The sequence below is a fragment of the Hemiscyllium ocellatum genome, chromosome 48, assembly GCF_020745735.1.
Source record: "Hemiscyllium ocellatum isolate sHemOce1 chromosome 48, sHemOce1.pat.X.cur, whole genome shotgun sequence".
NCBI classification, from domain to species: Eukaryota; Metazoa; Chordata; class Chondrichthyes; order Orectolobiformes; family Hemiscylliidae; genus Hemiscyllium; species Hemiscyllium ocellatum.
Window position 1 is genome coordinate 12034141 of NC_083448.1, and position 17142 is coordinate 12051282.

Here is a 17142-nt window from a genome sequence, read left to right on the forward strand (position 1 = left end):
GTCATTTTGCTATAATGCAACAGTTGTGTTCCTTTAGGAAACCGCTGTAGAAATCGCACTGTAGATCACGTTTCGAAAAACCCGATATACCCATTCAGCAGAAAGTGCGTGTTGTGCAAACAACGTGTACAATTCATCAGTCATGTTATACCCAATTCGTGCTGAAGAAACACACATTACAAAAGAACGACCTGTACTTCTGAGTTTGAGTAACACCATTGAAATTTTTTGCTCAAGTCTTTATGTTGATGGAGAAGTCAATGAAACCAGAAAGACTGAAGTGGGTGGAAAGGGGAATTCATGTTTCAAGCGACATATTTCACAAGCAATCAGAAGACAGCGACCATTCAAGAATTTAATTGTTAATGTTTCTGTCACAGGAGCACTGTTTGGATTTGCAGCTTTCTGAACAGAAATGTCGTGCACCTTTATGATAATAAGCAGCTTCTACATTTGAACATATTTGTGTGAACTTATTACTGTAATGATGGTTTTGCCATACAATTTTCCCAAAATTAGCACGATGGCTTTCATGGTTCGGATCAGAATTATACCAACGTTTCAATAATTTTAAACAGTATCAATCAGTCATGTGCAATGTCTGAGACAATTAACTGACATATGAATAACAAGTGGGTTAAGTGTCCTTTAAATTAAATGTCTGGAATTCGAGTGTTCACCAACTTTTTCACTTGATATGCCTTATCTTACTAAGACTAGGAGATCCAAGGTATGATCCTTGGTCTAGTTGCATTTGACACAATATTTTTGTCTTCAGCACCAACTAATGCAAATGAAGACACAAAGTGAGCATTTCCGTTACTGATCATGATTCATTGACCTCTGCCAGACAGATGCATGTGTGAATATCTAATAAAGGCAGAATCAACTACCCTCCAGAAATTCCACCTTCAAGGACTGGCTACTTGGATATTCTTTCACGGCCACGGAACCACACAAAATTCCTTCAACACTCAGTGCCTTCAAAAGGGAAGAAAATCGGAAAAGAAAGACATACTGAGTCCTCGGATGTTTAAAGTCTGGACACTGGAATTTATGGTTGCAGTCTATATTGGATCTTCAGTTAATAGTTACAACATGGCCTGGTCACACAAAATTTAAATCGTAACAACATATAGTGTATACTGGTGATTCAGAGAATTGGTATATACAAGAAATATGGCTGTGGTGACATACTGTTTTGTATTTTGCAGTTATCCCCAAGAAACCTGATGGGAGGATTCCAGAGGAGACAGACCCAGACGAGTATTTACCACCACTGGGAAAAAGTCAGTGAAATTCTTTTGAGAGATTTATTGCTCCAACTTGATTGTTAATGTTTCTCCCCACTGATTTATCAGTTCACACTGTCCATGATTCAATTCATTGGTACAGACTGATGAGACTAGCAGCTGATGCAGCCCTGAGCATAGTATCAACAAAGCTAAGTGAAATTAGGAAACTATTTTTCACATAGAGGGTAGTGATAATCTACAAAAGCTTCTCCAAAATCTTTGGACCTTGGGACATTAGATATTTTCAAAACATGAAACATTTAAAACTCAGCCAAGTATTCAGAAGACACTCAGCTATAACAACAGCTCTTAGGAAATATCAAAAATGAACTCATATAAATCTGTACTAACAGATGGTGATAGCTTTTTAAAGATATGCAAGCTGGCTTGTCAATCAAAGTAGTCCAGCAGTATGCAAGTGTAAGACAAGGAGATTTTTTTGTAATTCTCGGTGAACACTACAGTCCTTTTATTCCTAAGGGCTGGGGATTTAAATAACTTCAGAACATGAGGTTCAAAAAGAATTTGTCTGCCCTTCAAGAATGATTCTGTCTTTTTCACAAATTCATGATTCTTATACTGCTCCTAAAGCCCTGGAACAGCAAAAATGAGGTATTTTACAAATCAGAACAAAAGTCAAATTATACTGCTGAGCTCCAATCTCCTATCTGTGTGATTCACACCCTGTCCCCTTTCCTTTAACAATGAAAATTATATCAGTTGGAAATGAGTATGGGATTTCTGCATCGAAACCTCATTCTCCACTTTTTTAATATTTTTATTAAGAAAAAAATATTTTTATATATTACAACAAATAGAAAACAATGCAATTCAAAACAGTCCAAAAATATTTCAAAACTAAACGCAAATAATAAAAAAATTCCCCAACCCACCCTCTTATACGAATGTATAAATATATAGAGAGAAGTATAAAATTAAAGGAAAACCTAAACTAGCTATTTAACTAAATAAATAAATACCTAACAACAAACAAATAAATAGTAATAACTCAGCCCAGCCAAACAAAATATTCATACATTCACAGTTCCTCCTCCCTGGATATTGGACTCATGAAACACAATCGTTACGGCTATATAAAAGCCCTTGTCCAGGTATTTCAAAAAGGGTTGCCATGTCTTCTCCACCCCTACACCCAAAATCCTCTCCATTGCACCCACCACAGTGCTCCAATATATTTGAAGCCTGTCAACAGACCAATGACAATGGGTAAGAGTACCCGTACAGACCTTGCACTTGGGACATGCTGAAAATACCTCTGGTTTAAATTTTGACAAATGATCTGGGACTAAGTGGACCCTGTGGAGAATCTTCAACTGTAAAGCATGGGTCCTATTACAAATTGATATCTTCCTTCCATTCTCCCAAATATCCTCCCATGCCTCTGGAGAAACTTCAACACCCAGCTCTCTTTCCCACATCTTGCAGAGTTGATCAGACTCATCTGAGGTGGCACCCCCCAATTGGTGATATAAAGTACTGACAGAGAGTGTACTCTTAACACTTAGTACCCCTCTTTCCATCCCAGATTTGTAGGGATCAGTCAAAAGTGTGGTCTTTTTTTGAATAAAATGCCTAACTTGAAAAAAACGAAAGAGGTCTCTATTAGGTAACTCGTACTTTCATACTAACTGACCGAAGGACATCATTACATCTCCCTCAAATAAATTACCCATGCAAGATACACCCCTAGGTGCCCAACGTTTAAATCCTGAATCTATCATACCCAGTTGAAAACCTGGCATACCCAATAAAGGTGTAAACAAAGATGTTTTGCCAATATTACCTTCCCTCTGCCAAACTGACCTCCATGCTTTAACAGTATTGATGACTATTGGGTTATGACAAAATTCCCTAACTGTCCTTACCTTGTCCAAAAACAGCTAACTGGTAAGGGGGCACTTTCCCTGGGAGACTTCGATATCTAGCCATATTGAGAGAGGGTCCCCACAAACCCAATCACTCATGTAGGTCAAAAGCAAGCTTAATTGATAATTTTTAATGTCCGGAAGGTCTACTCCCCCCAATCTGTGAGGCATCTGCAGTTTGGCTAATTTAATGTGGGGCCGTTTACGGTGCCAGATAAAGGAGCTGAACCATCTGTTGAGTCTCCTGACTGTTTGTTTATTGAAAATCAGGGGGAGCATCCGTATAGGATATAGCAAACGAGGGAGAATATTCATCTTAATAAGCGCTCTCCGACCCAACCACGAGACTGGAATGGCCTCCCATCTTTGCAGATCTTGTTTAATTTTTTCAAATAATTGAGTAAAATTGGCTTTGAACAGTCAATCCAGAACTGGAGTATTGGATATGCCCAAATACACAAAACCCCCCTATGACCACCTAAATGGGAATCTATAGTCACTCTCAAGAGCGACCACCCATAGGCATAGCCTCTGATTTAGCAAAATTAATCTTATACCCTGAAAAAGCACCAAACATGTGAATGCATTGTATCACGCAAGGCACTGAAACTGCTGGATTTGTCAAGAAAATTAGAACAGCGTCTGCATACAGCGAGTTCTTGTGTAATTTTGACCCCACTTCTGGAGCTAATATATTGAGATCCCCATAAATGGCCTCTGCCAATGGTTCAATCACCAATGTAAAAAGTGATGGTGAAAGGGGACAGCCCTGCCGGCTGCCCCTAGAAATACTAAAATTGCTTGATCGTATCCCGTCGGTAATGACCACCGCAAGAGGTACACTGGAGAGAACCTTTACCCATCTTATGAAAACTTTGCCCAGACCAAACCAGTCGAGAGTATAGAAAAGGTACAGCCACTCAACTCGGTCAAATGCCTTCTCTGCATCTAAAGAAATCACCAATCCCTGTATTGACTGCTGTTGGCATGCTTGAATTACATTAAGCAGCCTCCTAACATTATTGGAGGATCTGCGTCCCTTTATGAAGCCCGTTTGATCCTCTTTAATAATAGAGGGTAACACAGTCTCCAGCCTTAATGCGAGAGCCTTAGAGAGGATCTTAAAGTCCACATTTAAGAGTGAGATGGGCCTGTATGAAGTATAGTCTTCCGGATCCTTCCTTTTTTTAAGGATAAGTGAAATATTGACCTCTCTCAGAGATGGTGGGAGACAATCATGACTGTATGAATCATTAAACATATTCAGCATCGAGCCTGACAGTATACTTATAAATTCCTTATAGAATTCACTGGGAAGTCTGTCAGGACTGGGCGCCTTTCCACTCTGAAGATGCCTCACAGCTTCCTGCACTTCTTGCTCTGATAACAGGGCATTGAGAAAGGACTGTTGTTCGGGAGTCACACCCGGGAGCTTCAGATCTCTAAAAAAGGACTCTATTTTGGCCTGCCCCTCCTCATAATTCCCAGACTTAGAGTAGAATCTCTGGAATGTCACATTAATCTTTTTAGAATCACCTTAGGTTCCCAGACCCTTCCCTAATCGTTGTAATGGTTTGTGGGTCACTCCTCTTTCTGGCAAGGTAGGCTAAGTATTTGCCTGGCTTGTCACCATGCTCGTATAACCTTTGCTTTGCAAAAGCCAGCTCCTTCTTTGCCATCTGCGTGAGCACGGAATTTAGTGCAGACCACAGTGCCATAATCCTCTGTAGTTTGACCGACGAAGGTCTGTCAAAATAGGCCTTCTCGGCTGCCTTCAATCATGCTTCAAGAAGACGTTGCTGCTCACCCTTCTGCTGCTTTCTACTGGTGGAATATGAAATAACTAACCTCCTGGCATAAGCTTTGGCAGTTTTCCAGAGAACAGATGAGCTATCAACCGAGCCTATATTGATGTCTAGGAATGCCCGAAATTCCCTAGAGAAGTACTCCACAAACTTACTGTCCATGAGAATAAAGGGATCCATTCACCAGTACCTTGAATCCAATGTAACATCCTTAATCTTAACCATGGGGTACACTAGAGCATGATCAGAGATGGCAATATTACCAATTGTACAGGATGCCACTAGATCCAGGGGTACCGCAGGGGTCAGAAAAAAAAAATCAATCCTCGTGTGACATTTATGCGGATTGGAGAAAAACGTGAAATCCCTACCTGTAGGGTGGAGACATCTCCAGAAGTTCACCAACCCTAATTCCCCACACAGACCCAATAACAGTTTAGTTTGTGCAGAGGGTATCGAGGGACGTTTTGGCAACCTGTCTACTGTGGGATCCATGAGGCAGTTAAAATCTCCCCCTTTCATGACATGGCGAGACTTGAGACTTATCAGTTTAGAAAAAGCATCCACCAAGAATTTAAGAGGATGAGCTGGGGGACAACAAACATTTAAAACACCATATTCTTCCCCATTTATCAAGACTTTAATAATTACAAACCTCCTGTATGTGTCTTTAACACATTCCAACAATTTAACTGAGAGATTTTTCCGAACCAATATAGCCACTCCCCGACTTCTGGTATTAAATGATGAAAAATAAAATCGGTCAAAGCCATTCTGCTGTAATTTCAGATGTTCCTTGTCATCCAAATGTGTCTCCTGTAACAATGCGATATCCACCTTCTCCTTTCTAAGACTCAAGGGTACCTTCTTCCCCTTAATTGTTGAGTGACTTCCCTTGATATTCCAGGTACACCATTTAATCAAATCATTAGCCATAATCTTCTGCAATTACATTTAAATTCCAGAGAGGAGCCCAAACCACAAATTGCTGAGCCTTAGTGTCACATGGTCCACAAAATATAAAAACTACATAAACTAAAACCACTACATTTAACAAACATACAAAATTATTAAAAATAAAAAACAACAAAAACCAGAAAACAAACCAACATATAAAGCGCCAATCGCGCTGAGTAGGGGAACTCACCCCCTGCCCGAAGGGGGCAACTACCCGTCCCGAACTGCCCATAAATAGGCATCTAACCATCTCAACCACCTTCACTTCTCCCAGCTAGAGCCGCATCGCAAGCACAAGCTAAAAGGAATAAACACCCCATAGAATATCAATATGAATAAAAATACATTCTTTTATTAGAAGGGGGAATAAATACCCCACCAATCCTTTGATATATCCTAACTTAGAAATTTAAAATGTACATCTTAACCACCACCAGACATAGTTTGAACCAAATTATTATCAATAGAGGAAAATAAAAGGGAAAAACAAAGCTCCAACCAGATTTCCTCCATTTCTTTTACAGAATGATAAACGCATACCCAAGCAACAATATTTATACATACTACAATTGTTTAAATTAGGTTAGTTTGTCCACAAAGTCTCTTGCCTTTTCCAATGTGTCAAAGAGATGCATGGATCGATCTGAGGTGATCTGAAGCACTGCCGGATATCTCAGGGAGTACTGAATCCCAAGCTCCTTCAATCTTCTCTTGACACCATCATACGATTTTCACTTCTGGATCACCACCACTGAAAAATCCTGGAAAAACATGATCTTAGACCTCTCGTAAATTATGGCCTTTGGATCCTTCCCCTGGAGTCTGGAAGCCTCCATGACTCTCTCCTTATCCCGGTAATGATGGAATCGTATCAGGAAAGGATGAGGGCGTTGACCCAGACCCGATCTCCGCGCTGCGACCAGATGAGCCCTTTCCATCTTCAATCCTCTCATGCCAGACCCCAGATCAAGGAATTTCGGAAGCCAATCTGAACAAATTCACTCACCTTCCTTACCCTCAGGCAGACCAATGATCCGAATGTTTTTTCTCCTGCCCCTGTTTTCAAGATCATCCACTTGGTCACGCAAATTATGAACCTGCGTCTTCAGGGCTTGGATCTCATCCTTAAATGAAATGGCATTAGCTTCCACCACTTTGACCCTGTGCTCCACCTCATCCGCCCTCTTCTCCAGGTCTCCCAGCTGCTGCTCATGCTTCTGCAGCATGAGAGAGACTGGAGCCAGCTTCTCTTCAATCTGTTTCCCCAGCATCTCACGAGAATTCGAGAGCTGGTTCACCAAGTCCTGGAGAGTAATCGGCTCCGAGGCTGCTGCAGGCTCAGCTGCAGGCCCGGCCTCAGATGCTCCTCTTCCCTTTTTAGGCATTTCTGGACAGCTGAAAATACATGTAAGTCCATTTTTAAATGTTTCTTGGGGCTCCACAAACTTTCCAACGCCCCAAGAAATCCTGATGACCTGGGTTGGGTGGGTTAAAGGACCGTCCTGCTCCTGCTGCGATGCGAAGCTCTGCAGTGCGATCTTCTCAGATCGCCATCATCTTAGATCCCCCCATTCTCCACTTTTAAAGATCTCCACAGCTGCCCCACCTCTGCCAGAAATTCTGAATGATTTGACATATTTGTTTTAAATATTAGCCAATAAAACAGTAGGCACAGTTGTTACATTCAATTAATTCCTGTTTGCACATCTCCATGGAGATACATTACATTTAAAGTTTCAAATCTATACAGCCTTTCTTCAAAGTCTGCTATTGATGTGGATGTGTGAAGAAACAGCCTAAATTTATACAATTTCTCCATAACTTGACTTGTATTCTCACAGGGATCGTATGTTCACCAACTCTGTTCTGATTTCAATCAAAAACACTGTTACAGCATAAAACTCACCCGAAGCCAATATATGCTGTGGTATTGCAAATCATTGTGTTACCATCGGCATTAATGCCTACCTCTAAACTAATGTGCCATGCCACCAACTTGAAGCCAAATTTCAAGCAGATGTGATACAGCGCAGATGTGCCCACAGCAAGTGCACAGATATAGTAGATTTTAAGTCACACATTACTCCATAATAGCCTGCTGTCATAGAGTTGTCCCAGGTTCCTATTAAGTGGACCTGGTCGCTCCTAGGTTTTGGTTCAGGGGGCTAGTGATTCTAGAAATAGAAAAATAAAATTGCAATTTGTCATTTCATTGTGAAATAATGTTAAAAGAATAAACTGGAATTGAGAAAGCAAAATCCCATATTCCTTGAGCTTTTGTCTGTCTGACAACAATTTGTTTACAGTTAACCACTTCAAGGCTTAGAATTTGATGTCAATGAACATTTTTCCCTTCCCGCATTCACATAAATTATATTTGTTTTCTTTAATACAAACAAACATAAAAAAATCACAGATAATTCAACACTGCCCACTAGAAAGTATCACCACAATCTGTGACTGAAATAATGTAAGGCTGTTCAAGGTATCTGGCGTTTCTTCTTCAGCTGCTACGTTCTCCAATCTCAGCCATCACTTGATCTCTAAATTTTATGGCCTCTGATTATGGCCAATACTGGTCACTACCAAATGTTCTCATTTCTCTCTCAAAAGTATATGCTTAATGAATTGCAGTTGGAACTAAGGTTGGAACTAAACACTTAATAAAGGAACATCAGACCCTCAATTTAATTTGCGAATGAACAGTGCAGTATTCCAGTTTCTCTGAGAAACTCCAAATCTACTTTTGAAGAAAAATTCACTGCTTGAATGATTTGTCTCCTGAAACAATGATTGCAACTGAGGAAACAACCAAGCTGTGAGTAACAGTCCTGTACTGTACTGTGAATGGTTGCCCCTGAAACACAGTTTGGCTCAATATCTTAGTTTTGTACCTCAACAGTAAACCAGTTCTGTATTGACTTGGATTGTACCCAATTCTTCACTCTTCAGTTCATCAATTAACTCTATCTTTCTTTTTCAGAATGCCCTCCTCTGGGTCTTGAGTCCCATCAAGTAGCTGATGAACAATTGACAGCATCTTCTTTTCTGAGATATGGATTAGGTCCACAACGTATTCGATTGAATATCCAGGTGAGAGGTTTGCAGCACACATCCACTTTAATATTAGTTCCTTTCTGTTACCATGAAAAAATTTTGAAATAATTCCACAGAGGCCAGTATCCCAGCACCAAGTCACCCTTTGTTTACACATGTACAGTCTTTGACTTTAGTGCTGCTCCATTCAGTCAGGCACCAGAGTGACAGCATCTCTGACATGCCTGTTTCTATCTGTCAGCCAGGGCTCCCTGACTGCACCTGATTCACGGCCCCATGCAGGGAACTCAGATGAAATCCATCTGGCTGACCTTGTTACAATCACTATAAATTCTTTAAAAACTTCTGACAAAGACCAACAACACAGCACATCGTATTACAAGAAACAAAGTCACAACAGTGACTAAAGCAAAATGGATGTATCAAAGCACTGCTAAATATCAAAATTCAGTGTTTCTTACAAACTCGCCTGAGCACCGAGCGAACCTGATAGAAATGGCAATGTCCAAATTATGCAATGGGCAGAATTAGAGAACTAATTCTTCACCAAAGCTTCATATCCAACCATTCTTCATCTCACAGCATTTGATGAACAGCCTTAATGCTGGCATGATGGCTTTCACAGTGCTTTGGGCCAGAAAGGATTCACAGGGACCTTAAAAACAACAACAGACTTCAGATCGAAGGTATAAAATGCCACAGTAACATGTTCTGTACAATTTTGCAATCATAGGGAATGCCAGCTCCGAAGTGGAAGACTTGAAGTAGAACTACAGTTGGTTCTGCTAAAACGCATTTTTCTTCATTGTGAATTCGCTGTCGCGCAGTTGAAGAACTTAGACAGTTATTTGTAGAGGTGAAGTTTCATTATGTGTATTGGGAATAATGTAATTCTGGCTCCATTAGTTTAAGTGGCATGGCTATTGTGCGATTTTCTTATGATGCAAGATTGCACGAGAAAGGAATATTACGTGTTATCAGAACTGACTGTTCTCATAAAGATTCTGTGTCTGAGATCCAGTATAATGTGCATCATCTTGTAATCTGTCAGTTTCACACATACGGATATTGTTTACAACACTAACTGCAATGCAAAACTGGCAGCGTTACGAGTAAAATACCCGATCTGTGGTTCAATTTACTTCAAAGGTATGGAATATAGTTAGAAAGTGCTCAGTGCAATACTGTCCATTTAACATGACTACCAAAATATATTTTTGCCTTATTCTCTACAAGTAAAACAAGTAGTCAGTCCTCAAGAAGGACCTCAAGGAGAGCTCCACCTAGCATCAGGGAATCCTAAGCACTTTGAAGCCAGAGGAGTACTTTCAGAGTGTAGTTCTTCTTTCAGTGAAGTGAATACACAGCCAGTTTGTACATAGCTGGCTTTCACAAACAGTTTTTGATAATGATGAAATAATCCCTTTTAAATGCAGTTGACTGAAGGATAAAGATTTTTTTGTTTTGTTTTTTTGCAGACTTGGCTTCTAATCAAGCATGTGTGCAGTTTGGGTTTAGGAATAGAATAGAATATCCTTTATTGGCATGTTTTCCCAAGAACAGATGTACAGGAGTACAGTGAAAAGGTTTACAATGTCGCCTCTCATGGCGCAATATGAGTTTCAAGTCCTTCGGTACAAATCTTCGATACAAAAAGAGGAATAAAAAAGAAACGTAGACGCAGTACTTCACAGAAATAAGACATAAATAAAGGGATGGTTATCACAGTCATATAGCAAATTACACATAAATACTACATTGCAGTAGCTAAGTAGAGGGTCTTCCAAATGTGGTCTGACTGCCGAACCAGACCCCAGTCCAACAAATGTCCCGCTCCGCTCCAAGCCTTCACTCGGCTCTGTACTGACTCCAAGGTAAGATTAGTCCAGGACTGCTGGCCTCTGCTCCGGTACTGCTTCCTCACATTGGCCTCTGCCCAGGAGTGCTTCCCCTCACTAGCCTCCACTCTGTGACTAAATTCCTCTAGCTGGCCTCTGCTCTAGGACTGTTTCCCCATATCAACCTGTGCCTGGGATTGCTTCCCCTCACATATTTGGGAAGCAATGGCCTAGTGGTATTATCGACAGACTATTAATACAGAAACTCAATTAAAATTCTGAGGAGCAGGGTTTGAATCCTGCTCTGACAAATAGCTGAATTAGAATTCAATAAAGAATCAGGAATTAAAAGTCTAATGACCTGTCTGGTAATGCCTTTTAGGGAAGGAAATCTGCCATCCTTACCTTGTCTGGCCTACATGTAATTCCAGACTCACAAAAACGTGGTTGACTATTAACTACCCTCTGGGCGATTAGTGATGAGCAATAGATGCTGGCCTACCCAGAGGTATCCACATCCCGTAGGTGAATAAATTTTAAAAAGATTTTGCGGCTGACCTGAAAATCTGGTTGCCATAAGGCAGAACTGGTACGACCCCACTCCCAATCACAGCCCTGCCCTCCCAATCCCCTGTCCTGTTCTGATAGTTTCACCAGAATTCTCCCTTTCACTCTGTCTCTAACAGATTTGCCAGTCTGAATAATGGGGATAAGCCTTCCCTTCCCCAATTATCTTTAAAATAGCGCCTGGGATCTAGTATATTTTCATTACTGGGGAAGAGATACCACAATTTAAAGCTTTCTCTGAACAATAGCATTTCTGACAGCACAAGACTGCAGTGTTGGCCTCAGTTTTTGTGCTCAATTCTCTGGAATACCATTTCAACTCGTAATGTTGAGACTGAGAGTTGAGAATGTGAATCCCTGAGCTATATTTGCCATAAATGTATGCCTGTTAACATCAGTGTTCTAAAAGCTGCTGTTGTGTTTCATGGAACCTCCATTTATTTTAAGTTTAGGACAATGACAGCAGTGAGTCTCGAGGTGATAAATCCAAAACAGAAAATTGTTCGCATAAGGAAGTGAATTTTGTTTTTGTCTTCTAAATACAGGTTATGCCATCATTAACCCATCTTCCTCCAACTGTGAGCTTATTCATCTGTATTCTAGAAAGAATTATTTTTAAACCTGGCACAGTTTTAATCCAGTAACAATACATCCTTTCCAGTTGGAGTTTCAGAAATACTATGCTATTGTAGATTTAATAGACAGGCTCAGAGCCAATTCAGAGTAGAAAATATATTCTAGCTAACGAGCATCAGATACACACACTGCCTGAGGTATCCTCACTGTTCTGAGGTTCATCGAGATTCCAGAGGTCCATCCATCTGACCCATAAGCAAAAGTGATTTCTCCAAACAACCAAGCATCCCAATTGCTCAACATCAGCTCTTGAATCACACTTTCACCGTTGTTATGACACGGGGTAAACATTTCTGCTTAACTTAAACCAGTAACACAGAAAAGTGCAGCAATCTGTGAAAATTCAATAGGCCAAGAACTAGTTAAAGCAAAAATTAACAAATTTCTTAAAATATGACAGGGAATAATTAACTAACAACTATTTACAACTCCTTCCTCTAACCTATCTTTTTCCTTTCCTTCTATAATACTAGACTGATAAAACTCTATTAAGATATACAAAATAAAACTTATTATCTCAAAACCAGGCAGCTTTCAGTTTTCTCTGTATTCCTGTCTTCTTTTCTTCTTTTTGGGGATTCTGCTTCACAGGTTACTGAATGGTAAAGGCACCTTTAAGAGAGCTATTTTTCAGGCTTTTTACATGCTGGTTGTTTGGCAGTTCTCCTCCCAACTGTTCAATTTTCCTTGGTCTCATACAATGTTGGAGAGATACAATGGGACGGGGGGTTTAGGGTACACGCCTGTGCAGAACTCCAGGGAAAGTGTGTGAAGAGAGAGTTTCTTCACCGTTTTTTGCTGAAATGTCAAGTCTTCCTCATTCTACATGAAATTGTTTTTATGTTTCCCAGGCAGGTGATGAGGATGAAGATGAAGAGGATTATTATGATGGGGCTTGGTGCCCTCAAACAGAGGACCAGTCACAGTGGATTGAAGTCGATGCCAGAAAATTGATTGAATTCAGTGGAGTGATTACCCAGGGCCGAGATTCACTGCTGCAGTATGTTGATAAACTACTTCTGTTTTTAAGTGGAAGTTTTATTGTCTCGTTGTTTCTCTTTCATTTAGGAGTGAAAAAAAATGCTTCTGGGTGTGAGATGTGAAAAATTTACAGGAACTTGTTCTCTAAATTATTCAAGTGCTAGCAAGAAAATTGCTGAAATCCTTAATCTTCAGGAATTGTTAACCTGGAAGTTGCTAAACTTTGTAAAGCAGTGGTATGAAGGAAATAAGCAGGAATTATAAAGGTATTTGGGATCACATGTCTTAGGAACACAATCTCCACAGAAAAGGAAAGATGTAATGGAGACTGTACTACCGTCTTATGCAGTCTTTCACCTATTTGAATAATATTCACCTGGGCTACTCTTTTGGCCACAGTGCACAACATCACATTTTCCCAAATTGGCGAAGGTGACACCACCAAAGTCCCAGAAGTTCATTGAGTTGCTCTCTCATCAAAGAAAGACAACTGATGGTGATTTAACCTGACGGTCACCACACCTCAGCTGAGGGGAGAGGTTGAAAAGGAAAGTCCTTCTAGAAGAACAAAGTACTGAGGTAACCTCGGCCGGTATGAAAATTTAATCCATGCTGTTGGTGTTCCTCTACATTGCAAACCAACCGTCCTGTCAATTTAACAAACCAACTTCTGGCTGCCCAAATTACATTCCATCTAGCAAGTTTTTGTTCATTCACTTAACCTGTCTATATTCCTCTGGAGCCTTATGACTTGCTCTCCCCCGCCATTTTTGTGTCATCTGCAAATCTGGTGATCGTCCAATCACTTATTATCCAAGTTTTTAATATACTGTAAATAACTGTCGGCCCTGCACCAATCTTAATGGCCTTCCATGAATTACAGGTTGCCATCCTGAAATATGAGCCCCTTTTCATTGGTTCTTTGTCTTCTGTTTGTTAGCCAAGCTTCTGTCCATGTTAACTGAATCCTCTGAAGACCATGGGATCTTTGATTTGATTTATTATCATGATACAGTGAAAAGTATAGTTTTGTGTGCTAATCAAACAAATTGTAACTTAAGAACATCAGGGTAATCAAATAGAATGCAGGATGTAGTGTTATAACTACAAGAAGGTGCAGAGAAAGATCAACTCTTATATATGACAGGGGTCCATTTGTAAGTCTGACAACAGTGGGCAAGTAGCTGTTCTTGAATCTGTTGGGATGTGTTTTAAAACTTGTATCTTCTGCACGATGGAAGAGGTTGGAAGAGAGTCCACTTTCTGAAGTCGGTGATCAGCTCCTTCATTTTGCTGACATTGAGGGAGAGACTGTTGCCTTTCCATCATAGCACTCAACTCTCTGTCTTGTCATTCTTTGTGATCCAACCCACGATGGTGGGGTCATCAGCAAACTTCTAAATGGAGGTAGAACTGAATTTGGCTGCACAGTCATAAGGAGTACAATCATAATTTTCAGTAACCTAATGTGTGGTACTTTATCAAATACCCGTTTATCAATCCTGCTTGTTACCTCCTCAAAGAAACTATATTAAATTTGTTAGGCATGATTTCTCCTTCATGAAGCCATACTGACTTTGCTTTCTTAGTGTATGTTTCTAAACGCTCTGCGATTGCATCTTTTGCCTTTTCCAGTGACAGATGTTCTGCTAATTGGCCTGCAGTAATTTTTTTCTGACTCCTACCTTTTGAGTGAAGGTGTTACATTGGTAGTTTTGCAATTGGGTGGAACATTTCATGAATAAAAGGAGTCTTGGAAGATTATTTCCAGAGTGTCCACTGTCTCTGTAGCTGATTGTCAAATGCTCCTGTACTTGAAGAGCTTCTTGACACTTGTCTCAAAATGCTGCTACAAAAATGCTTTGTCAGTGAGCAAATATTTATTTTTTAACCTGCAGCTTCCAATTCGTCTCTTGCCTCAACATACTTTTTCTAATCACTTTATATTTTATTAATCTCATCAAAAAAGTTACTGTTAAGATTCTCAAATTTTCTGTTGTTGGTAAGCTCTAAACATGCATATCTACTCATCCTACATAGTCTTCCCCTTTCTGAATTCCCAAAGCAATATTCGTCAGAATACCTCCTAAACTTCTTCTTTCACCAGGACGTCAATGTTTTCAATCTTTAATTTCTCTCTCCTTACAATGTTCAGCCTTCTAAAATCCTAATTCTCACTTCCTTGTTAACTCATAATCTTTAAGTTATATTATTTCTTGTGGTTTTAACCTTTCTAAATGCTCTGCAGTTGCATCTTTTGCAAGTTAGGTAAAGGGGCAGTACAACGACATCTAGGTGTTCTTGTACATCAGTCAATGAAAGCAAGCATGCAGGTACAGCAGGCAGTGAAGAAAGCTAATAGCATGCTGGCCTTCATAACAAGAGGAATTGAGTATAGAAGCAAAGAGGTTCTTCTGCAGCTGTACAGGGCCCTGTTGAGACCGCACCTGGAATATTGTGCACAGTTTTGATCTCCAAATTTGAGGAAAGACATTCTGGCTATTGAGGGAGTGCAGCATAGGTTCACAAGGTCAATTCCCAGAATGGTGGAACTATCTTACTTTGAAAGATTGGAGCAACTGGGCTTGTATACCCTTGAGTTTAGAAGGCTGAGAGGGGATCTGATTGAGATGTATAAGATTATTAAAGGATTGGACACTCTGGAGGCAGGAAACATGTTTCCGCTGATGGGTGAGTCCCAAATCAGAGGACACAGATTAAAAATAAGGGGTAGGAGAAACTTCTTTACCCAGAGAGTGGTGGGTGTGTGGAATGCTCTGCCCCAGAGGGCTGTGGAGGCCAAGTCTCTTGATACTTTCAAGAAAGAGTTGGATAGACCTCTTAAGGATAGTGGAATCAAGGGTTCTGGGGATAAGGCAGGAACAGGATACTGATTGAGGATGATCAGCCATGATCATAATGAATGGTGGTACTGGTTCGAAGGGCAGAATGGCCTACTCCTGCACCTATTGTCTATTTCCTGAGCATTTAGTTTATTAAGTTAACAGATGGAACCCAACTTTATGCTCTCTGTCTGTTCTTTAAAAGTACCTGACAGTCAAATCACAACTGAACTAAATTCATGCTATCACTCTGCAGTAAAGAATTGAAAGCCAGTGATCACTAAAAGCTCTTTGGAACTAACTACTGAAACTCTTTTTTTTGACAGCAATGACTGGGTGAGTTCATTCTATGTGCAATTCAGCAACGACAGCCGTACCTGGATGACGTACACAGATGGATATTATGATTGGGTATGTCTCACAGAAATTCAAAACATGTGACTTGGCAGTCTTACGCACACAGTGAGGACAAAAGAATAAGATAGAACTAAAAATGTGTAACGTACTTCACATATGTGATTGGGCACATAACCACTACCTAGTAGTAATAAATGGATGCAATCATATGCAGAGACAGGTGTGATTTAATACATCAAGCACAGTGAGTGGGCATCACACATGAACAGCTCCTGGGAATGAATCGTATCAACAGCAAAAACTGAACATATGAAGAGATGGACATTAGCTGTTGTCAGATTTTACAGGCACATCCTGACTAAAGCTCTATCCAGAAGTTGCAAGATATTTTATGTTATATATTATGTATCACAGATAAGAACTATGACTGGGTATGTTTCACGTAAATGACAGATACAATCGGTCAAGTGTACATGTGTTAACAATTGAAACTGACACGCTGATGTGTCATTTGTTCATGGATTTTACATCCAGGTATTTTTTATTGTCAAATTAAAATATCTCACAATAAATAGCCCTTACAGGTTATAGCCATTCCTGTGGCTTTTAATAATGCAGAAAAGAAATTATAGACAATAGACAATAGGTGCAGGAGTAGGAGTAGGCCATTCTGCCTTTCGAGGCAGCAGCACCATTCATTATGATTATGGCTGATCATCCTCAATCAGTATCCTGTTCCTGCCTTATCCTCATAACCCTTGATTCCACTATCCTTAAGAGCTCTATCCAACTCTTTCTTGAAAGTATTCAGAGACTTGGCCTCCACAGCCCTCTGGGGCAGAGCATTCCACACTATCACCACTCTCTGGGTGAAGAAGTTTCTCCTCAGCTCTGTTCTAAATGGCCTACCCCTTATTTTT

The 17142-nt window shown here is 40.2% G+C and overlaps 1 protein-coding gene across 1 annotated transcript in view; it reads left to right on the top strand.

Moving 5' to 3' along the window:
* aebp1b (AE binding protein 1b) overlaps positions 1-17142 on the top strand; it is a 73960-nt gene that overhangs the window by 31261 nt on the left and 25557 nt on the right. The window contains exons 8-11 of the mRNA XM_060856726.1: positions 1215-1289; positions 8927-9036; positions 12893-13041; positions 16192-16276. Of these exons, the coding sequence (XP_060712709.1) occupies positions 1215-1289; positions 8927-9036; positions 12893-13041; positions 16192-16276 (419 nt within the window). The remainder of the gene's footprint in view (positions 1-1214; positions 1290-8926; positions 9037-12892; positions 13042-16191; positions 16277-17142) is intronic.